This window comes from Crocodylus siamensis, chromosome 11 (assembly GCF_052110815.1).
Source record: "Crocodylus siamensis isolate JL-2025a chromosome 11, ASM5211081v1, whole genome shotgun sequence".
Classification (NCBI taxonomy): Eukaryota; Metazoa; Chordata; order Crocodylia; family Crocodylidae; genus Crocodylus; species Crocodylus siamensis.
In genome coordinates this window covers 32,885,424-32,909,135 of record NC_143405.1, presented here as the reverse complement: position 1 = coordinate 32,909,135, position 23,712 = coordinate 32,885,424, and the positions used below count along the sequence as shown (strand labels likewise).

Sequence of the window (23,712 nt, the reverse complement as noted above, 5' to 3'; positions counted from 1 at the left end):
CAGGCCTATTTTAAATGTCTTAGTATTATTTTAAAGCTATGCAGCTATTTCAAACTAACTTCACTACTTCTTTTCCCTGCCTCTCAAAGAGAAATAATTTCTTTCCACACCAGATATACTAACAAAATACTGGGTAATTACCCTCTGAGTCAGATCCTCAGGTTACATAGATCAGTGTAGTTTTATGTCTAGAGAGGAGTTTAGAAATCAAAATTTCTGTGTGAGGGGAAATTCCAATATTTATTTTTTTCCCCTCTGAATTGGAATAAAAGCTGGAAGTGCAGTTTCCAGCAGAACAAACATTCCTAAAGCTGTGATTTCAGCTAATTGAAATGTTTCAATTAATTTTAATATTAAAATAGTAAATAATGTATATCAATAAAACCAACATGTAAATTAGAGCTCACTGGAACATTCTTGATGAAATGCACCATTTTATGATTACCAGTTTCTAAAAGACATAGATTTCAGTAAAGTTTTTGGTGGGAATGTCATGGACTCTTTGATAATGGAGAAAGAAATAGAAGGAGAGGAAAACCTGACTACTTGTGGATCAGCCGTTTTCAGGGCAAGGTTTGCTTTGGGACTCCCTTGCACTGCGGCACAAAGTAGAGGCATAAATTTGTACCGCTACTATTTGTGCTGGTCTTTAATCTTGAATTTTGAAAAGTACTAAAAAACAGTCTTCAGGGAGGTGAAATAGGAGGAGACACCAGGAGTAACTGACAGACAGCAACACTGTCAAGGAAAGGATAGCTTAGTTAGTGGAACATCAAGATTATTAAAAGGGAGACAGGGTCATTAACACTTATAAAATGAAGAACACCAACAGGAATGATGTAGCCCGTGTCATGAAGTCAATTGAATCCCTCAGCACAAAGTAAAAAGAAATGCAACCATTGCTTCTCCAGGCAATTAGTTTTGTGTGGGTCAAAAATCCAAGCAATAGTGTGACTGTACCACTTTACCCCCCTGGATCTGCTTTTATTGGATTCCACCCATTCCTATATGTAGCTGCTAGGGAAAAGAAGAAAAACAAGCAGCAGCTATTTTACAGCATCTCCATGATTCAGTTTTGTAAGCCCTTATCTAATTTGCTGACCATCATTACTTTTCAATGGTTTTGACATTCATCTGTCTTACTGCATATCAATCTTGTGGATTTTTATTAGTCTGCACTTTTCCAGCTTAATTTTGTTTTGGCGTAATATTATATTTCTAAGCATGGCTATATTTCTAATTTCTGTGGGTGTCCTTGTATATTTTGGCTGCTGTCATGAGGGATCATAAAACTTGGAATTTATAAACAAATTCAGACATTGGATGTTACCCTACCATCACTAAAATCAGCACAAGTCATGTATGCCTCAATTTCAGAATGTATCCATGAATATAACAACAAGGAACTATATCTATCTAGTTTTATAAAGAATACAATGTATAGGAGAAAACATAACTTGAACATCATGTCCACCACAACTTTCTAAACAAAATGGAACTGATTCTCCATGTCTTCCATCTAATATAGGCATTTATAGCAGTAAAAGACAGATGTCTTTCGATTTAGACAAATGTAAATACCATTTTGATTTAGACAAATGTAAATGGCAGGCCGCCGTGCAACTTAAGAGGGAATAAATCCTAAAACATTTAAATGCTTTCTTCTTAGAGTATGATAGAATCTTCTCACTTTTCTTCTCTCTATGTTAAATAGCTCTAGTTTTCATTTATAGTGGGAGACTGCAAGACATCTTTTACATCACATGACACATGGAATTTTACTCTTACCTTTCCAGTTGACTTGGTTCCTTTCCAAATGCAGAAGTAGCAGATAGTCCAAGCAGCAAGGAGACACAATGCCAATTCCCAGCGAAGATTCCCAATATGTTCAATTCCATCTGATATGGCTAATACCCTGCGTCTTCAAAAAAATATGATAGTGAAATACTAGAATCTTAGCAAAACAAGTGTTGGACTAAAAGAGTAAAAGTAAGGGTGCTTACACAACTTAAATTGTTTGCGTATGCTCAGGAAAGTGCTCTATAGTTATGCTGTGACACACATGCATGGCTGCAGTGTTTTTTAAGTAGTTGATAGCACGGATAATTAACCCTCTTCAAATGAGGTATTAGATGTGGGTGCTCTGCTTTAGAGTGCCTACAGGAAACTGTTTCCTAGAGTTAATTTTCTGCATGTTGGGCTTCACACACTTTTGCACCCTGGCTGGGGGTATGCTGGGCTGGGCTAATGAGGCAAGAGGGCTCTGTTCCCTCGCCCTCCACCTCAGGTTGGGTAAGCCAACAGCTCGGTGCCGCTCACTTCTCCTTCTCAGCTTTGCCAAACCTGAGCTTGAGGTGGGGCAGGGTAGAACAGAGCCCCCTCACCTCATGGGCCTGTCCTGGCTCTCTCCAGTTCCCCAGCTGGGATACCTGGCAGGGGGTGGGGGGAGGGCACAAGATGTGGGGGCTCTGTTCTACTCCCCGCCAACTCCAGCCAGCTCCCTCTGTTTCCCCCTCCCCCTGCTGACAGCCCTGGATCTGGGAGAGGGGGGCAGCAAGAAGGCTGCTGGGGTGCTCCTACCTGCTGGCCAAGAGGCCCAGTGCATGCAAGCTTGATTCCCCCTGACCCAACAGATGAACATCTGTTGGATTGAGGGGGTGGTGCTGTAACTCATGGTGCTTTATGTAAACTACCATGAGTTAGAGCAGGGAAGTGAATGTCTGTCTGCCCCCAAAGTTTGCAGTGATACAACACAGCAATGGGAACTGCCTACTTGGAATGCACTATGATGAAAAAGAGAGGTTGAGAATCAGTAGTGAATTGTTCTTATTATTTCACATATATAGCTAGACTTGTGCAGATGGTGGGTTTTTGGTTCTGAGGGTGAAGCAAAACTATTTTAAAAAACTGATCTAAAGCAAATTGTTTAATTTTTTTTCAAGAAAAATGTCAGTTTTGTTTGACTTATCTCATTGGACCAATATGAAACATCTGAACAGCAGGTTAATTATTTGTCCTTTTTAACATATTGATTTTTATGTATATGACACTTACAAAATTAAATTTCCAATTTAAAAACATTTAGACTTTTCAAACTGAAATTTCTCTTTTGGAAAATGTTGTTATAAAGTGTTTGAACCTTTTTAAAAATGTCCTTGTTTTTATTGGCAAAAATTATTCCTAATATATCACTCGAATTCACTAATAGTTTCTGAATTATATGATTTCTTAGGGTGATAGTTTTTATTGGACCAACTATGTAATTGGGATACAGTTTGACAAGCTTTCAGATGCAAGAATTTTTTTGCTAGGTCACCTTGCCTCTAAAATCATTTTTGGACCATCACAGCTGCAACTTCACTCTTACACTAACAGTTTTTGGTCCTCCTGAATTCAATTTTTTCATCAAATTTACCATTCCCTGGGGAAAAAAATGGCACTGGTTTCTAACTATCATACAACCTAGAGGTTTTTTCAATATTCAGCTGAGATCAGGGTTTCAATATACCATAAATTGCATGATTACACAATTAGAGGGAATTTTTGCCCCCCCGCCCCATACTTAAAATTTCAATAGGCTAGGCATAAAAAGTGTTTGAAAAAAGCAGTAATGTTATGCCCATTTCATAGGGGAACCGAAGTACAAAAATCAAATGAGTTAAATTTGCATAGAAAGTGCAGTAAAATCTGTTATCTGGCTTGAGTGGGGAATGGGTGGCACCAGTTATTTAAAAATTCCAGTTATCAGGAATTTTACTTGCACACACTCAGGTACCGTGCGCATCTACCCTCAGAAGTGGTGCAGCAGACAGGAAAATGGTGCAGCAGAAGGCAAAGTGGTGTGGCGCCATGTGTGTTCCACCGTTTTCTGCAACACAGCAGGAGGCAAAGCAGTGCAGCGTGGCTCTGAAATTCTGGTTAATAAGGTATTCTGGGTGGCGAAGTGCTGGATAACAGAGATTTTAGTGTACATGCGAGGCATTTAAATTGTGCCTCCTGAATCTCCTGAATATCAGGACTGTGTTTTAATGAGAGGAACAATCTTCCTTATTTTAACATTGCTTTCCTAACTGCGCATAAAATAGCCCTCTTCTGCACTTTGATTTGTAGTTGCAAATAAACAATGAGTTTACAAATAAATTCCCTGTCAGTTTTTTTTTGTTCTGCTATAAATAAAAGATGACACTATATTGTAGTGAAGAAGAATTTAGAAGTAGAAACAAGAATTATGTAAGACCCATCCATTTAATGAATTCCTTCAAAAGTTTTCAACTTCTTATTAAATTAACAGAGAATCTATAGGGAATATAAAGACTTTTCTTAAGGAAGCTAAATTTACCAAGCAGTGAAGGGCTAACTTTTAGTAAGTGTCTGAAGTCAGTAGTTGACGTTGATTTAAAATGGCATTTTGTATTAATAACAGAGACACAGAAGCACTCAGTGAACTCTAAACTCCTAATAGCGAGTAATCAGCCATGTACCTAGATGGCAAATTATATATAGAATAATTATTCTCAACCATTTAGGTCTTTTTCTACCTTTAATTAAGTCTACATGGGTGCTAGAAACACAAACTGCATGGGTTTTTGCAATGTGATAATTGCAGTAGAGAACTGTGTTGACCTAATAGAGAAACAAGTTAATGCATATTTAGGTCAAACCTGCTAAGTAGGGAAGGGTGGATTTGTTGGTTCTCCAGGTTTTTCTACTTTTGCTCCACTATGTATAGCCTTCATTTCCAGGCTTAAAACATCCCTCTTTTATTACAGAAAGCTTCCTTGGGAATCTGCATTCAATAATCTCTACAAACTCAGACTTAAAAGGCATGTACTAGGCTGTCTCTCAGAGGCATTATGAAGATTAGTTAACTAAGGTTTAAAAGTACTCTGATATCCTCTAATTAAAAATACTATATACAATGTACTATTCTGGTTTTTTTTTTTCATTATCATTCGCTGTGCTTTCTCAAACTATGCTATTTTGGAAACACTTCTGTAATGCAAAATTTATACAGTCTCTAATAAGATGATCACATACTACCATTTTCATGGGACATGTTGGATGCAGAAGGAAAAAGAACTGGGGATGCATGGACGAACAGTAATTCTGGCATTCCCTACTTTTTGTGTAGTTGCCTGCAACTTATCAATTTTATACTATAATTATATTATAAAATTTACAATGTAAAATTGTTAGGTTGCAGGCAACTACACAAAAGGTAGGGAATGCCAGAATTACCATTTGTCCATTCAACCTCAGTTTTTCTTCCTTCTGCATCCAACACAAATCCCATGAAACTGGTAGTATGTGGTCATCTGATTAGAAACTGTCATACAGCCTACATACAAGAGGAAACAATAAGATTGTACAGACAGATTAACACTTTGTTTCATTATAATTTTATTCCAAATATAATTCCCTACAGGATTTCTTAAGGGAAAAGGAGTAAAATCAAATTACAACTGCAACAGGTAACATACATTCTGTGTGAATACAGAACCTTCAGCACCACAGCACAGACAGCTGTAATTTAAGTTACAGGAATAACTGCATAAGGTGCTATCATGAATGCCTGTTATGCAGTGGAGAGATATTACTGACACTACATTTTGGGTGCAGATGGGTGCTATGAGGAGTTTTATGCAGCCTACTGTCTTTTCCACCTAGTGTTTTGCCCCATGTCATGTCCCTCTGTAGATAGAGAATAGAATGCTGGATCCAGGAGCTGGATCTGGTGCCATGATGGAGGAGAAAAAAAAGTCCTGCCTTGACTCTCACCAGCCTCTACTATACCACTAATGTTATAGCTGCTTTTACAACTTCAAAGTGACCCAAGTTCAGTTCTGCTGCTGCTTGTTATGGTGCTTTGGCCATGGTAAGGGCAAGCCCTTACAGCATTTGTTTCATTTTTTTGATAGACTGAGGTTCGCTACCATGTTCTCTAACATACCTCCATAGTTAGGGTCATTCTGTAAAGCATCTTCCGACACTAACTTCCTGGATGGCAGAAAAAGCCAGCCAAGAAGGAATAACAGCAGGTAACAATAGGCCTCAATAAAAAATCCAAAAGACTTGTTGGTATTCTCAAAACCACAGAAAAATAGAAATGAAAAGAAGAGGACTTTTATGATTGGTACATTTTTATCATTGAGAGGATACAATCAAATATGAAAACAGAGGAAATGTTTTGAAGTTATCAACATATTGGAAGTAAAAATTAGGTCATTGATCCATCACTATAAAAAAGGTTGATAGTACAAGAAAAAAACAGTTTATAGTATGTGTTACAGGACATGCCGCTCATGGAGGCTGTGGCATGCCCTAGCAACCACTAACCTTGTCTCTCTCAGGGTACCATCCTGATACTGCCTGCCACATCTTGCTAGAAATTAAGTTTGGAAGGCTGCCCTCATAATACTGGAGTGCACTGTGACGTTCTTCACTCCACCCAACTCATCAGTGGGTAGTCAGTGCAGCCCAGTCTCTTAGCTCAGGTCTCTTAGCTCTGATCCTGAAAAAGGCTGTCTGGCTGGTTCCAGGTACCAGTTCTATCTGCCTCTCTCTAGTCTCTCCCCATTGGAATGCATGGTTCTCTCCCTACTCCCTTTAGCCACTCCTATGACTCAAAACTTGAAATAATAAATATGTGACTTATCTCTACATAAGACTATCCTTGCAGAGCTACTTCTCTCTCAAGAGCCAGGCCTATATACCCATTGACTCCTACTTCTGGTTGCCTGACCCCCTCCCCATGCATATCCTTGCATACAATTTGTGAGGGCCCAGGTACTGCTAACTGTCTATCTTCAGGCTTACAGCTCTATAGCCTGCCTGCCTACCAGCCTACAGGCTGCCCTCTGTACTTTTTACCAACCAGTTAGTCCTCTTGCTTTGCTGACAAGTAACAGGAGTTTGAGCCCCAGTTACAGTATGTATTTCCCAACTGAAGGAGCTGTGAGATGTGATGAACTACTTCCACCCTTGCATTCTAATCCACTTGGAAACATAAAGCATCATCTTATATATCACCACCCTGTTCTCTTTTGCTAGCCAAAGAGAGAAGGGAAACATGACTGGCTGCCCAAGCCATGACCAAATATATGCTGCACTGTGAATAAATACACTGGAAGCTTGGAATAACTAGGCTGAAAGGGAGCTTAGCCTCACAAATCACAGGGGCTTGTGTGACAGACGGAGAGACAGGGAAAGCTAGTTCTAAAATCCCCATGATTTGGATTACAGCTGCTGGAAAGTTTCCTCATGACAAAAGTGCAACCTAAAATAGTGATGCAAAAGGGGGAAATGACTCTGAAGTGCATTTAACACATACATTTTCATGGAAAAGAGATGGACATGTGTGATACTAAACTATATTGCTCATTTCCTCCATACAGAGCCCCTCAAGAAACATAATTGCCAGCAAAAAGGGTGGACTGGCCCACTAGCAGAACTTCTGCTTCCCTAGGCTTGAGGGGGAAGTAACTCTAACACATCCAGCTAGTAACATCAAACATTCACCTAGAACAGTCCCGGGTGAAAAGAGCCATACAGTGGATTCTCTTAAATGAACTAATGTGCTTAGGTTTAGAAATTTTCTCACTAAGGATCCTCATATATACAATATGCAAAATACAATAAACAATATGCTTCCTTAAGCTACAGTACATGCTAAATCTCTCTGATATAACACATAATTGTAGGAGAGGAAAAGATTTTTTTTTGTGATATCTTCTACTGAACCAACTATATAGTTTGGAGAGCCGTTGGATAATTTTGCCCTCCCACTGCCTGGCCCCCATACCTGCAGTAGTGGGGAAGGGTGAATTCCGATGATTCTCCAATAATTAGATTCTATATATGGAAAATTAGAACAAATTTATAAATTTTCCATGTATAGAATCAAATTCTTTAGAGGTCATCTTAAATTCATGGTCATCATGGATTCAGGTAAATATGATAGCAAATTAATTTAACATTTTAATTTTGGGGAGAATGAAGCTATTCATGAATTTAGGTTCAATTCAACAAACTTATCCAGCCAGATATACTGAAGTATTTTAGTATTTTCTAACTTCAAAACTGACCTAACATTTCAAGGGAAGACTTAAAGGCTCAACAAAGTATCTTGGGACAGCCTGAAACACTTATCTTTCTTTCAATTCACTGAAGAAAAAAAATACATTATGGCTCAATCCAAAACAATTTTTTCTCTGATTTTTTGGCTTAGCAAATTAAACTGGAAAATCTATTGGTTGTCCATCTAAACAGAGACGCAACATAAAACAAAATGGCCTGCTAAGCTGGCCTTTTTTCAGTCCATCTATAAAATCATTGCTAAAATCACTTTTCTTGCCCATCATTTTGACCTTCTTGCTCCTATTTTGGGTCAGGTAATTTATTCCCATTTCACTGTGTGTCAAAATTGAATGGTTAGCTCTTACTTTCAGGATCCACCATAGACCAGAACTTCCTATACCCTCTTTTTTAAATTCTTTCCACCTGCTTTGTTCTTCTGCTTACACCAACCTTGCCAAATCTTTTCATTATAAGTAGATAACATGGGACCTAGGAGTTTGCACATTTTAGACAGTGAATACTATCATCTCTTTGGTCTCTTTTTTCACATATAACTCTTCACCTTCTTCTTTATTTAGTTTTAAACTGTATAAAAGATAGGCCTATAGAAGTACCTAAGAGGCACAGCTACATCATAGGTTAGTATTGCCCAATACAAGTACTATCCTACAGTGGAGTTCTTTAGTGTGCAGCAATGCATGTGTAGACACTGACGGGGCTGGCTGGAGCACAAGAATGCTAAAGTGCAGGGGCTGTCTGTTGGCTAGCTCCATGCTGTAGCACTCTTGTGCCTCAGCCACCCTCCGCAGCACACTAAGCAGAATTGGACCAGCTGTGCACTAGCAGGCTGAACCCCTCTCGCCAAGACCTCTGCCAGCTGGAGCTGCTCTGACACAGTTCGGTGTGCTATGGTCCTGGGCACACATTCAAATGCACCGCCCAGGAGCAATGAACTCCAGCGCGATATGTGCTGAAGTTTACTGTTCCACACTAATGGCATAATTACCCAAGATGCAGTTATAAATATAACAAGATGCATTTCTAAAATCCTTGTGTTAAGCCTCACTCAAGCACGCTAAAAAAAAACAACACTTCTGTAATTTATGTGTTATCCTGGTAGCTGAGCTAACTTGTTTAAACTTAGCTTGCGTATCTTCAGCCTGCATAACAAACCAAATCCAAGTTACTTATGAATATTGTCTTTTAGCAATGACCAGAATGCTTTAGTAATGCTTTATTAAATAATGTTTTTCAGTAAAGAAAAGTCTGGTTTTCACTAAAAAGCTTATAGACTGCCAGTAAAAAAAAGAAAAACAATTCATGAGTCTCAGGGATCCGAAAAGAACATGGACAACTTCATCAGAAACCAAATCAAATACATCCAGAGGGACACAATGTTAGGAACACAGAGCTCAAAATTCAAAACAACCAATTACTAATCTAACCTATCAAAATGTTTTTTAAAAAGTCATCACAGAGACTGATTAAATAGTCAGTCAGACTATACATTTCCTAAAAGCTTTCTTTTCAATAGTACATTCTGGTATGTATGGTAGAGGGCAAGAAATATTTTATGCTCTACAAATTGATCTAAAAACCTAAGTTACAAACGTATACACCATCTTGGTTACAAACAAAGTATACTTTGTCCTTTCAAAAATGACACAAAAATACACACTTACATTGATATCCAGATGATGTAATATATAAACATCATTGTAGGAGTAAAATAAGTGTACTGGTTGATGAGTTTTTAAATAAAGAAATAGAAAACAATGAAAACAAAACAAAGCCCTTACTTTTTTGTGAGGGGGAAATATACTTCTTAGATATTCTCTGTAGCTGATTTAATATGTGACCAGAACTTTTCAAAATGTGGGATTTGTGTTTCATGTGAAATTTCAACAGTCCCAGGTTTTTTCCCCTAATTCATAGCAAAAACAAAAGTACTTAAAATTCCCCATGAAATTAAATTCACCTGCAGCACTGTTTTGAAATGTTTTCATTCAAAAATTCATGTTGAAATGTCAAGTTTGTTTTGAATTTCAAAATTTGTCAACATTTTATTTTCTAGTTTTTGATATTTTAATATTATTTATATTATTTCTTGACATAATATTTTAAGTGTTTCACTTTGTATTATTTCTAAAATAATGGAGGACTGCTGCTACCTGGACCTGACTAAAATATCTCATCTTTAAGTTTCAAATGCTCTCTTGTTCATTTTAATGAAATATTTTGACCCTTTGGATCAACAGAAGCATATACAAAAGGATTCGACATCTAATCTTTTTTTTTTCAAGACTCTCCCAAATTTCATAAAACGTTTATATAGAAAACAGATCAACCAAGACACAATCACTGACTTAATTTTGTTGTTTTTGCATGTGTATAGTCCTTTTTTTGGCAACCACACTCTGAAGAACAAAGATTGCTGACTGGAATTATACGGATCAGGAGAATGTAGCATCCCTGCAACAGAAGTCTGATTTTGGGTTTATGACACTGGTTTAATGTTGCCATTTTTTCTTATGTTTGTGTTTATTCCAAACATAAAAAAATGTGGGTCTTAAAGTTATAAATTCTAGAAACAACCTTTGCAGAAGCAGGACATTGGCCACCATTGTCCCCCTACTTTACCTGTGGCAAGTTAAGGTGTTACAGCTTGTGCTCGTATGCCAGGGTTAACTGTGTAGTTTTATCAGTCGGTTAGATGAGGATTTGTAGAGCATGGTTTGGATAGGGATGATACTTCCTCATGCAGGGGGTTGGACTATGTGGCCTCCAGAGGTTCCTTCCAGCCCTATTGTTTTTTTATCATTCTATGAAAAATGAAACTGTTCTTTAATTCTGAATTTTTACCATCATATTTTTAAAACAAATTATATTTACACTTATTCTGTATTTCTGTGGCCAAGCTGTCATTTCCTGAAGGTTAATTTCTTTTTACAAACAAAATCCCAGTCATGCAATGACTATAGCACTGAGATAAGGATCTTCAAAATAAGCTATTTGAGACACTCAACTTGACTATAAAGTGCACGGTTACCTTGACTTCTGCCTGACTTCAGACTAACATGAGCTACTTACAAAACAAGCTACTTACCAATACCTTAAAAAATATGTTTTTTTTCCTAAGGATGGATGTTCAGCACTTCCTGAATATCCTCAGAAGCACCTCAATCACTCAATAAGTTTTAAAAACTTGGCCAGTCGCATTTGTGAAGAAATGAGGAACAAGTTAAAAATGTATAGAACTGGTATGAGTAGCCTGTTCCTCTCTTCTTAAAAAAGATACGTTGCTGAACAATTCAAACTACTACCAATTAAAATAGTATTAATTTCTTTCTGAGCACAGTGTCCCTTGTTTTGTCTTTCTTTTGTTTAAGCAAAACACATATTTTTCCCCTTAGGAAGCAACAAGCAGACTACATATAATTATGCCATAAACTACAAAATAGACAAAGAATACATATGAGAAAAAAACACAGAAAATCTTACATAGGAGCTAGCAGTGACAACTGACGTTGCCCCAGTTCCAGATCCTTAGCTGTCCCACTGAGAAAGTAAGCAACAGGACCGGGGGCAGTTTTTGAAAGAAGGAAACACTCAAGATTGGACATTATTCTTCTAGAACTTCAATTCAGTCTGGCTGCAACCTCAGCCTATACCTGCTTATATTCTTTCTTCATTCAATTTATATCAGCCAAGAGGAAGGGTTTGTTTTTTTTTCTAAAACATTGGTTGGAAACTAGTGAGGGGAGGAAAAGATAATTACAGCTCCTTGATCCTAGCTCCAATATAAACTAGAGCTGCATGGAACCTGGTATTGTTCTCTGGGAAATTACAAAGCCAGCGAATCTGCCTCCTTTTGCCTCCCCTCTTCTATCTGGACACACATCCCTCTGCAATCGCCTTCAATCCCTCTCTCTTACCCTTCTATTTTCTTATATGGTTCTAGAGCAAGAGAGAGTAAAATCATCTAACAGAGCTGAAGTAAGCTGTGATTTAGCTTTCTCTGCGAGCACTGTGTTAGGGGCAGCTGTCCCCACATAGGTGGGGCAGGTCTTCAACCAATGTAAACTCAGTGTGCCATGTAGGAAGATCTGGGTATTAATTTAGGCCAGGTACAGACTGCCACAGGGCGCTAAGGTGTCCTGCTCATTTTAAGGGCTGGTACTGCTAGGGAGAGAGCCCTAGCAGTCAGTTGGGAGCCCCAGCTGCTGGTTACCAGGGCAGCCAGAACGAGTTAGGTGGCCCACACCTGCCAGCAGCCAGCTGACCAGAAGGGGCAGGGCCTGGCTCATATATAAACCCCAAGGGCAGAGGCCAGGATGGCAGTTCCTTGTTAGCAGCCAGGGGGGAAGGAGTCTCCTAGTGATGCTGCAATTGCCTGGTATGCTACACCTAGAGCTCAGGGGGCTCCATGAGCTCTGCAGATACCCTTGCCTACTCAATACTTAGTGCTGGGGATGAAGTTCAATGCTTTTAAAGGGGCAAAGCATACCCTGGTCTTTTGCATTATGTTATAGCCCATGGGCTTATGTTTGTTTACTGTTTATAACACTGGTGGTTTAGGTAAGACTATTTGGTGAAGGAGGAGGCCTCATTAGGGGCCCACTGCAGTATGACTCTGGTGACAGAGAGGGTGTGGCATTTGGGATGCACAGACCCAGGTGCCAGTGAGACACAGTGACAGGGCTGTGGAGAGCCCAGAGAGAGGACAAGGGGGGCCAATTACAGCAAGACCTAGACAGGACAACATCGGTGTCATCTGCGAGGCTTGGGGCATGGTAAAGAGGTGGTTGGAGCCACACATATAGCCCATAAGGCTGGGGTGTCCTGGGACATGTGTCTTGAAACAGGACCCACAAGGGGTCTGGGACCCATGGGGTTCAAGGAAATCCATCAGGACCATGTCCCACAGGACATGAAGGCAGCCTCCCTATATTACAAATGAATCGAGATGTAGCAGGCAAGACTAGAAGGTGCCCATCTGGCCAAATTGGCATGGTCGAGGGGCCCTAGGGGTAACATGGCCATCTTTGAGGACCCCATCCTGTGACATAGACGCTTACTGTATAATAAGTGTAACACACAGAAAGTACTCTACAGCCATAACCAAACAGACAGTCAGGGCACAGGGAGCACTGTAAAAATGGTGGATCCTTCTCTAAGATGACCCTAGATGGATGTGCTACCAGACTTCAATACTGAAGGTCAGAGCACTGTAATGAACATCCATACCAGATCCCTCAATTCTATTCCCTCTCACAATTCAAGTTGGGTTGCATTCTGTCAGCAACCCATGGGGCTTTGCGGCATCCCACTCACCCCCCTCACAGGGAAGCACTCTAGACTTGTCCAGAGCTTGTATGGCCAGTCCCAGTCCTGAGCTGTTCTGAAAAATTCAGTGAAGCCTCTGCCTCCTTCCACTAAACATAGATCCATGGGCAAAAAGAAAATGACTTATTTCTGAATTTCTCATATTGAATATTGTCAGAGATGCAGTTGAGCAAGTGCTGAATGTGGGTCAGCTGCTTTTTTGCCTCTGCTTACAGTTAACCTGTCTTAGGAACTGATTCATCTGCACTGACTTCTGGCAATAGACTGGATCCCTAATGGACATGAGGTTTTTGACATAAAATCATGTTTAACACCTGGCTATTTAACATGGTACAAAACAGCATCAAGATACATTTGGTGATGAAAATGTCCTCTAAATCAGCCTCTACCAAGGTATGTAATTGTTTTGTAACACTGTCAAATTGTATTGCGTTTTTCAAACAGTTAGAAAGTTCCTAGCATAGACAGAAACCCCAACCCTTAGTACTATAAAAAGTATACTTGAGCATGCCCAAATGTATATCAGCACACCTACACATACAAATATGAAGAATCACTACTTTTCAACTTGTCTGGGAAAACTGAACATATAAAATGTAGATTGCAAGAAGCATTTACACAGCCTGTGCTCAATACAGGATGCAGGACCAGAAATACACAAGTCCAGCTCACGGACTAGAAGTCCCAGAAACCTTGAGTGCATTCAATAGCCCCTAAAGAAGCAGATGGTGTTTCTTTATACTCATGTCTTAGTGCCAATTTCTAATAATTCTGGTCACTCCATTCCAGTAATGGTTTGGAACTATGTTTACTTGATAGAAATCTGTTCCAAACAGTCTAAGATTTGTTGCTGGGAGTCCCATAGGTGCATAAGTTGGGCAGCCAGCTCTGGGAACTCTTTTTGTCAAGTTCCCACATTGTTTGTTTTATTAGTTATTGTTTTATACTTGTCACTTTCATGGCTATATAAATAAAAATATTCAATGATCATGCAGGCCTTAATGTAGACAATATGCTCTTATGGCAGTGCTAATTAATTTACTGTGGTCTAATAGCATCACACCTGTACATGGTGATGCTTTACTCTGCAGCTAATTAATCTACTCTACAGTTAAGCACACATGTAGATGCAGTCAGTTTGTGTGTAAGGAGCAAATTTGCCCAGCCTTCTGCCCATTTTCAGACACGTACAGAATTCTTCTAAGAGAGGTATTTAGTTGTAATGCCCTGATGAAAACAGTTTCTTGTTCAAACCAAGTTTGTTTGCTCGAGATTTAGTTTAGATCTGCACTCTGAACCAAAACTTCTCTGGATTTGATAGTGCATTCAAAAATCACCTTCACTCAGAGAAGGGATAAAGCCTCAAATATGAAATTTTAATTTAGATGTGTAGGGGAGTGTTTGCATAAGAGTCTTGGATCTGAACCTGACATATGGTTTTGGTTCCAACATTGCAATAGTTCTGCTTATGTCTGTTCTTGAAGAGTTACAGCTCTGGATCATGGGAAGTAATAAGAGGAGATAATTTCTCCTTATCTCCATCTCACATCTCCATTGTAATCTCTTCCCTCTTAAAATCTTATGCCTGCCCATACTGCATCTGCCACCATGAGTCATCCTAACTTTCTACCTTGCTCAGATCTATAAACTACATATCTAGATGTATTTATTTATTTTTAATATCAAAATGAATTCATAATAATGAAAAATAACCATTTGATAGTGTGTTGCCTTGTGCCTTCTCACTTGTGGGACCTATGTGTATATTCAAATCTACTCAAAATAGGGACTTTCTACAGTGCCAGTAAAGGATGGAAAAGGAAAAAGTAAAAGTGAACAAAAGAAATTTAATACAATTTAACAAGTACATTTGAGGTTAAAATCCATACCATGAAAGTAATATAAGATGGAGGACTTTAGTGTAATGGATTCAAAGAGTGTAAAGTATGGGGGCTGAGTTGGGCCCTAAATATTTGCCATAACTTTTTTTTTTTTTTTTGAGGAAAGGCTCCTGCCAGATGTTTCATTCTCATTCAGTTCAGATTGACTTCCCCTGTTCTTCCTCACTGATTAACTGCTTAGTAGATGATCAACTAGCTAGCTGGGTGCATGGGGGGATGTAGTAGGAACCTCCAAGCTGGGGTGAACAGACTGACATCTCTAAAACCTGCAGGGTCACATGGGGTGTGGCCCTTTGAATTTAACAGCCCAGCCAGGGCATGTGGCATTGCCAGAATCATAGGACATCTGCTGAAAGCTCCTGAACAAATTGAGATTCTGGAGGTGAGCAGAGCAGTGGAGCCCAGGTGACATGACAGCAAGGACCACAAGCCTCTGATATGAGAGCAAGAGTGCTAAAAGAGTTGGCTGACACTTATAGCATGACCAATGGCAAGTATATCTGAGAACTTGTGGTGCTCAGGAGAGGGTCCTGAAGACTGGAAGAGGTCCAATGTGGTGCTGATCTTTCAGAAAGGAAGGAATAAAAATCCAGGGAACTACAGGCCAATCAGTTTGACCCTAATCCTTGGAAAGATCTTGTGGGAGTGGGAAGCATAAAAAAACCCATCAACAACAGGCTAACTGAAGGCAATAGTTTTAGAAAGAGCCAACATGGCTTCATTGCGGATTGGTCTTATCTGACCAACCTAACTTCCTTCTATGACCAGGTGACGTATCACCTGGTCAAAGGAGAACAGGTTGATGTCATATATTTAGATTTCAAAAAAACCTTTGACTTGGTTCCCCGATTTTTACCATGGCCCAATGGCTAGTGAACTGGCTCCATAGTCAGATCCGAAGAGTGACAGTCATGGTGACCAGTGACGTCCCCCAGGGCTCAGTACTCAGGCCAGTACTCTTTAATATGTTAAAAATTATCTGGATTTGGATGTCAGAAGTGGACTAGCTGAGCTCACAGACTATATCAAATTATGGGATGTACAGTCGTGCTAGAGGATAGGCTGGTAGTTCAGGCTGACCTGGATAGGCTCACAAGGTGGGCAGATCAAAACCTGATGACACGCAACATGGAGAAATGCAAGGTGCTCCACCTCAGGAGAAAAAACCCACATCATAGTTGTAGGTTTGGCAGGGGTACACTTACTAGCACCATGATCAAAAGAGACTTGGGGGTCATGATTGACCACAAGATGAGCTTAAGCCACAAATGCGATGCCGTAACCAGCAAAGCAAATAAAACTCTGTCTTGCATCTATCAATGCATTTCAAGCAAGACCCAATAAGGCATCCTCATGCTTTACTTGGCCTCGGTGAGGCTGCAGCTGGAGTACTGCATCCAATTCTGGGCTCCACACTTTAGAAAGGATGTGGAGAAGCTTAAGAGAATCCATAGGAGAGTCATGTGCATGATTAGAGGTCAAGAGAACAGGCCTCATGATGAGAGGCTATGAGGCATGGGACTCTTCAGCCTGGAGAAGCAAAGGCTCAGGGGTGATTTGGTGGCAGCCTATAAGTATATAACAGGTGTGCATCAGGGACTGGGAGACTGTCTTCCATTGGGGTGACCTTGTGAGCAGATGAGGTCTAATGGTCTACACTGCTGGAAGACTATTTTAGACTGGACATAAGGAAAAGCTTCTTTATTGTCCAAGTTTCCAGAATCTGGAATAGACTCACCCCAGAAGTGGTACAAGCACCTACTCTGGATACCTTTACAAAATGCTTGGATGCTTATCTTGCTGTGATGATCTGACTTCCTGGCCCTTGGGCAGGGGGCTGGACCCAATGATATTGCGAGGTCCCTTCCAGCCCTAGTGTCTGTGAATCTATGAGAACCACATGCTGGACACTGTACCTTCACACATCTGCTGCTGCTTCCATCCATCTATCCACCCCCTCTCAGCCAGACTCCCACCCACCCATGCACACCAAGATCCCATGGGCAGTCTTGTGGATCATGGGTGAACCTGCCCCATCTATCACCAGCCAAACCTGGGCATGCCACTGGCAGTTCAGGGAGATAAAGGATCTCATTGCCATCTGGGGTGAGAAACGCATCCAATGCCAGCTCCACATAGGTCATTGAATCAAGATATCTTCAACCATATCATCAAGCAGATGCAGGGACACACCAGAGAATGGTCATTATGTCTTCCCAAGAGCGTGTTGATGAAGAGGCATCATAACCACATGATGGATGCTACAAAGCAATCTGTGGGCCATAGACAGAGCATACCGTTCTACAAAGACCTGCCCTACTTCCTCACCAAGAACAGGGCAGATGCATCCCCACAAGAGGAATCCTGGGGTATAGGGAGAAAGTGCTTAACAGGTAAAGGGTAAACAGCAGTTTTGGCAGAGAGCACCCCCAGGTCAGGGACAGGAGATACCACACAGCTATATCTGACAACCGCCACAGTTATGGTGCAGCAGGAATGAGAAAAAAATGTCCCTTTGTCCAAAAAAACCCCAGACTTTCCTCCCTCCCTTGTCAAAAATCCCTCAGACTTCCCTCCCTCCAGGAAAGGAACATGCGATGTCAGGAACCATTATTTCAGCCAGTTGTCTGCTAGGATGACTTCTGTTCCTCACCTGGACAGACTAGCTAGTAGTCCAACAATATTTTCTTCCCCTCCCCTCTGATCCGATCCTTGGGTGAAGTCCAGTGGGTCCCAGCTAATTATGATTCTCATAGCACAGGCACTCAATGTATTGATCTTTTTGGGCAACCCCCAAACCCTCTCCTGCAATTTAAGCCCCATCCTGTCCCTGTACTGACCCTCCACCCCCCACCCCAACTCCTGGAAGCTAAGCAACTCCTTCCCCTTGCCTGCAGGCTGCACATCTGTGCATGGAAGGTCAGATCACAGTGGCTGGCACGGTAGATCTGGGATGGGCAGCCAAACAACTGCAGAGCATATGAAAGACATGCGTACAAGGCACCAATGACATAAAGAAGAGATGTTGCAAGCTGTGGTCACAGCCTCTGTGCTCAGGCCACAAACCATGGATTTCTGGCACCAGGGCTGTAAGAAGAACAAATGTAGATGTGTACAAGAGACATGGAAAAACCACCTGGGTTGCTGAGTCACATGACCAGGAGCACCAGATAGCTACCCGCTGTTTGGAGGAAACACCATGCAGTGCAGCAGAGCTGAGAGAGTCACAGCACCAGGACAGGGAGTTAATGTACATGGTACACTGCCAGTCACCCCATATGCCCTGGTCCCCCAAGTGGTTCCTGCTGGGCTCAGTCTGTGGAGGCAGGCTTCATGCCTTAACCCACCAAATGGCCAATATGTTCTGTTTGCTTGGGCACTTGAGTAAAGCTTGAAAGTTAGAGCACTTCTGCCTTGTGCTTCTTGAATTCATGTACTTAGCATTCAAGGCTGGAAGTCAGATTGACTGGTACCATGTATAAACAGCAATGCAAACTGAAGTTGGCAACTTGGAATCACTGTGCCATACACATGCAGAAGAAAATCATGGATTCTTTGATGGATTGATTGTGAAAAACACCATCATTTATGTCTTATGCTAGACAAAGTTGGGCTCTGAATTTGCCATATGTAAAAAACATTTAAGTAGCTTAATTTTAGTTGTCCAAGTCATTTCAGTAGGACTGTCTGTGAGCAATATAAGCAGGAGCTCACACACCCAAACATTCAGAACAGAGTAGAAACCGAAGTGTCTGTAGAGGTGTTTACAGCTTTGTCTACATTCAGTCTTCTTAACCTGTATAAACTCCTTAGCTTATGGAACATATTAAAACTTTGCAAGTAGTCCAGAGCATGGTTTAGCCAGCACTGTGTTAAAAAAAATCACCTTCCACTCTAATCAAATCAATCAGGCTATAGCTTTGCTTACAGGAGTAATGTTTAAACACGGCTATAGACAGCACTGATCACAATTACCAAAACCTCTGTGTCCGAAGACAAAATCTATTACGGGAATATAAGGCATTGCCCACTTGAGAACTTTTTTGGCAGTAACTACAGCAAACTAACACAGACTATTTCAACTCATTTTGTTATTCCAATGCAGTCTCATGAAGCAGCAAGAAATGTTGGCAAATCACCAGTGTTCCCTCTAAGCTGCGCGGCGTGTGCTGGCACACAGACATGCCTAGCAGTGCAGCATATATGTGGCTGTGCAAATCATGCAGCTTAGAGGGAATGCTGCAAATCACACACATGGATGGGTGATATAGTCAGGTTATGCAATTCTCAATTTCCTATCTAAACTGTTTGCTATATTTCTCCACATATTTTCATTCCTTTAGTGTATAACATTTTCTTAAAAGCAAGCAATCAATAAAAAATAAGATAATAATGAGAAAAGCCATGTTTTCATGAGTAATCTCTTTGAGCAGTTCTGGTAAAACCCTGAATTGACTTACTGGAGCACAATACAAAACTCTGTGGCAGATTCCTAACTGTTGAGTATCTGTGATACACAAATGACTTCCTTTAGCAGCTGGTTTTGACATCAGTAAAAGATTTCACTCTCAGTGTAAGATACTCCAAAAACACTACTGGTTAATTATAATTTTAGTTCATTTTACATGAATTTAGATAAGATTTAATAGTGCTTTTAATCACGTGTCAGATGATTATTCAGATCACAAGATATTTTTGTCTATTTGCAGTACAGAAATAATGGAACTAATAATCGTAAACAGGGCTGGGCTGCAGGCATTTTGAGTCCTGGGGGACACTAACTCAGAGCCTGAGGCCACTCTAGGCCCTTTATATTTCCCTGGGCAGGCCACAGGCCAGCTGCCCTAGCCTCCTAGCACCCTGGCACCACTGCCTGGCCCTGCTCTGCTGTGTGCCTGCCAGGCATGTGCCATCTAAGCTTGAAGGCTTCTCCAAGCTGCTTCAGGCTCCAGCCAGGTCTGCCAGCCCCCAGGCCCAGCTGCAGGTAGCTTCTGACTGCTGTGACCAGCTCCACCTGAGATCACAGGTACTACAGGGCACTGCCTCTGCCACATAGCTGCCAGTCCCACACTGGGTCCCTACTCCAGGCAATGTTGTCCGCCTCGTCCGCAGCCATGCCCACACCTGTGCATGCCACTTGGGGCCCTGTAACAGGGAATCTTAGCCCTGTTACTAGAAAATAGGCCCACCACTGTAAGGCCCAAACCTTCTGGGCCCAGAGAACTGGTGCGGAAAGGGTTAATAGCTGGGCCAGGCCATCTAGTCAGCTGACCGGAAGAGGAAAGACTATAAGAACCCAGGGTAGAATGGCAGTAGGGAGGCAGGCAGCTGAAGGGGAGGAAGTGCATCCCAAAGCTCCAGGGAGAAGCTAGGCATGCGGTCCAAAAGCTGGAAGCGGGAACCGTGGAAACCTGGCAAGACAACAGATGCCCCATGAGCCAACGGATGGGATCCGAAACAAGAACACAGCGTAAATTTAAGAGGATATCATCACTTGTGTTTTTAGTAAGGACAGTTAGGGCACTTGGACAAGATTGTCCAAATTTATTTTTTGATTATTGAACTCGCAGCCCACTGGTTGTGGGTCCAGCTCCCATGCCTCTGGGCCAGGGAGTACCAGGCTTCATAAGGGAGCAGGAAAGGCTAGGGCCTCGGAGTCAAACCTTGTTCAATGGGTTCGGACAGGGAAGCCTAGCCAGAGACAATAAAGGTCAAACCATAACAGGAGAGACCCCAAAATAACCAAAATACTAGGCAGTCTCCCACTCACAAAAAAAAATTCCACGAAGTCATGGCAGGCGAGATTAGGGTGGGACTGAGGAATTACAGAGCAGGCCCAAGGGTGCCTCATGTAAGGTGTAGATAACCAGAAAGATGGCGCTGGGGAGGGCAACCTGCCACAAGCCCCAACTGGTCACAGGAGGAGACTGGCAACCTTGTGGCACTATGGGGTAAGGTGGAGGTACAGCCCCAGCTGGAGCTGGGCAGGCACTCCAACACCCATGTCTATGAGAGGCTGGTAGCCCAAATGTGAGAACACAGGGACAACCAGTCAGTGCACGAATGCTGCATAAAAGTCAAGGCCTTATGGGTAGAGTGGGTTTTCATCACCAGCCACAATCATCAGTCAGGGAGTGCCTTCAAGTAAATGCCCTTTATGTGGCAACTGATGGACGTCCTCGCACCCTGGTACCCAGGCCTCAGCCATGCTGTCTATAGCAGCATGGGCAGCCTACCCGAGGCCCCAACCTGACCTGGCAACCCTGGCATTGAGCTCCCTGGCTGCACCCTACACCAGCAGCTCGGGGAGCCTGGGCCAGTGCCTGCCACTCCAGCTCTGCAGCCCCAGTGCCTTCCGACTGCATCGCACCATCTGAGGACACCACCCAGAGCCATGTGCCATCACCAACTGTCTTGACTGCACGGAGCCGCCAGCCACGCCAGCTTCAGCCATGTGGAAAGGGCTACCTTGGGGGGAGGGCTCTCCCTGCCCCAGCTCTGGTTCTGGTCCCTGCCCCCGGCACCTGCTCCTGCCCTCTCACCCAGTCCACCTGCACTCCCCTGGTCTTGGGTTCCCCCCCTACACACATGCATACAGGGAGGTGGGAGACAGTGCAAAACTTTATTGAGCATCCCATGCCACTGAAGCTAGGTAGGCACAGGCTTCTTACATGCTGAGGAATGTCTTGATGCTGGCAGCAATGTTGTCCTTGGCTGCAAGGGACAAGGACATTTAGCACAACCACAGATAGCCATCCAGGTGGTGACAAAGGTTGCAGGGCAGCCTAGGCTTCTGCCCTATGCTGTTGTAGCTCAGGGTCCCGTACCAGGGTTGCACATGCACCCAGAGCACTATGTGGACCATCATTAGCAGGACATAGTGGGTCAGGGACCCCTTTGGTTCATGCAAACAGCTTCTCATACAGTGCCTGGGGTACATGCAGCAGGGGCATGCTTGGTGTGTGGCGGCAGTGCAGTGGGGGTCTGGTCCTGGGGTTCCTCCCCAGAGAGGCTCCATACAGGGAGGGCAGAGATGCAGGCAGCTTCTCATTCCAGTCGTCTGGAAGCCCCATGACTCACAAGCCCAGACACCATGGACTGAGTGGCAGCACAACACAGTGGCTCGCCTGCAGGGTCAGGCAGGGAAGACAGGGTCTGAAGCCAAAGCAACAGGTGCTGCCAGAAGCCTGACCTGTCCCAACCTGGAAATGGGCCAGGGAAAGCAAGCTACCTGCAGCCACCACCCAGAAGCCCACCATCTGCTCTGGGAGTGGCGTGAGATGCGCAGGTGAAAGCCCACTGCACCCCTGCACCCTGAAGCCCCCCAATGACCCCCAACTGCTGCCAACCTTCAGTAGCAGCCCAAGGTAAGCAGGGCCCCAGGTGGGAGGGACTAGCCCCAGCCTAGCCATAGGGAGGCAGCTAAGCCAGAGCTCAGGAGAGTCTTGCCCCACTCTGTCCCAGCCCCTACTTTGCCCAGCCCCCAGGGAGCCACGCAACCAGAGCCACACTAACAGGCTGTGCAAGCAGGCAAGCTTGTCTTCCCAGCACGTGAGGTAGCACAGAGTTTGCACAGAAGGGCAAGCAGGAGGGCCTGAAGCCCTGCCTGTGAGCCCCCTTGGGTAGGCATTCCCAGCTGTAGCCGGCCTACCAGTGGCATGCCACAGATGGGCACACACCACAACTCAAGAGTTCCCTCAGGGTCTGTGCCCCCCCGCCCCCCAGGCTACTCAGAGGCCTCTACCCAGACGGAGCCCATAGTTCTGGGCTTCATGCAGACAAAGACTCTAGGTCTCAGCTGCGGGGGTTGCCTGTCACTTTTTCAGGTTCTGTTCCCTGGAAGCATGGCCACCTCCCCTTGTGAGGTCTGCTTCCTTTTGGGGTCTCTGGAGGACCTCCAGGCTGCAGTCCAGAGACTGCGTGTCATCACGGACTGTGAGCAGGAAATCTACTCCTACTGCCAGGCCCTTGTCCTCTGGGAGACGGAGGGGAGACCACGGTCTCCCTCCAGGACAAGGGAGGACTCAGGGACCGCCCCTTCTGTTCAGCTAATGGGTTGGACCAAGGTGGTCAAGGGCCCCAAGGCCCACTGCACCAAGGTTCCTGCCCTGCTGGAGCTTTGTGACAGGTATGAACCTCTTGCAGCCCCCAGCAGAGGTTACTAAGTTGCCAGCTCCTACAAGCAACACACGCTCAACTGCCCCCACTCTTCCTAAGACAAAATGCAAAGTGTTTGTTGTGGGAGACTCCATCCTGAGGGGGACTGAGGGGATGATCTGCCGCCCTGACCCCTTAGCCCGGGAAGTCTGTTGCTTCCCAGAAGACTGTATCTGAGACATTGCGGAGAAGATCCCTAAACTCCTCCAGCCCACTGACCACTATGCTTCAT

The 23,712-nt window shown here is 43.0% G+C and overlaps 1 protein-coding gene across 1 annotated transcript in view; it reads right to left on the bottom strand.

The window, feature by feature from the left end:
* The window catches only part of SLC6A11 (solute carrier family 6 member 11), a 307,236-nt gene that overhangs the window by 216,367 nt on the left and 67,157 nt on the right, over window positions 1-23,712 (bottom strand). The window contains exon 6 of the mRNA XM_090021869.1: window positions 1,789-1,921. Within this exon, the coding sequence (XP_089877995.1) occupies window positions 1,789-1,921 (133 nt within the window). The remainder of the gene's footprint in view (window positions 1-1,788; window positions 1,922-23,712) is intronic.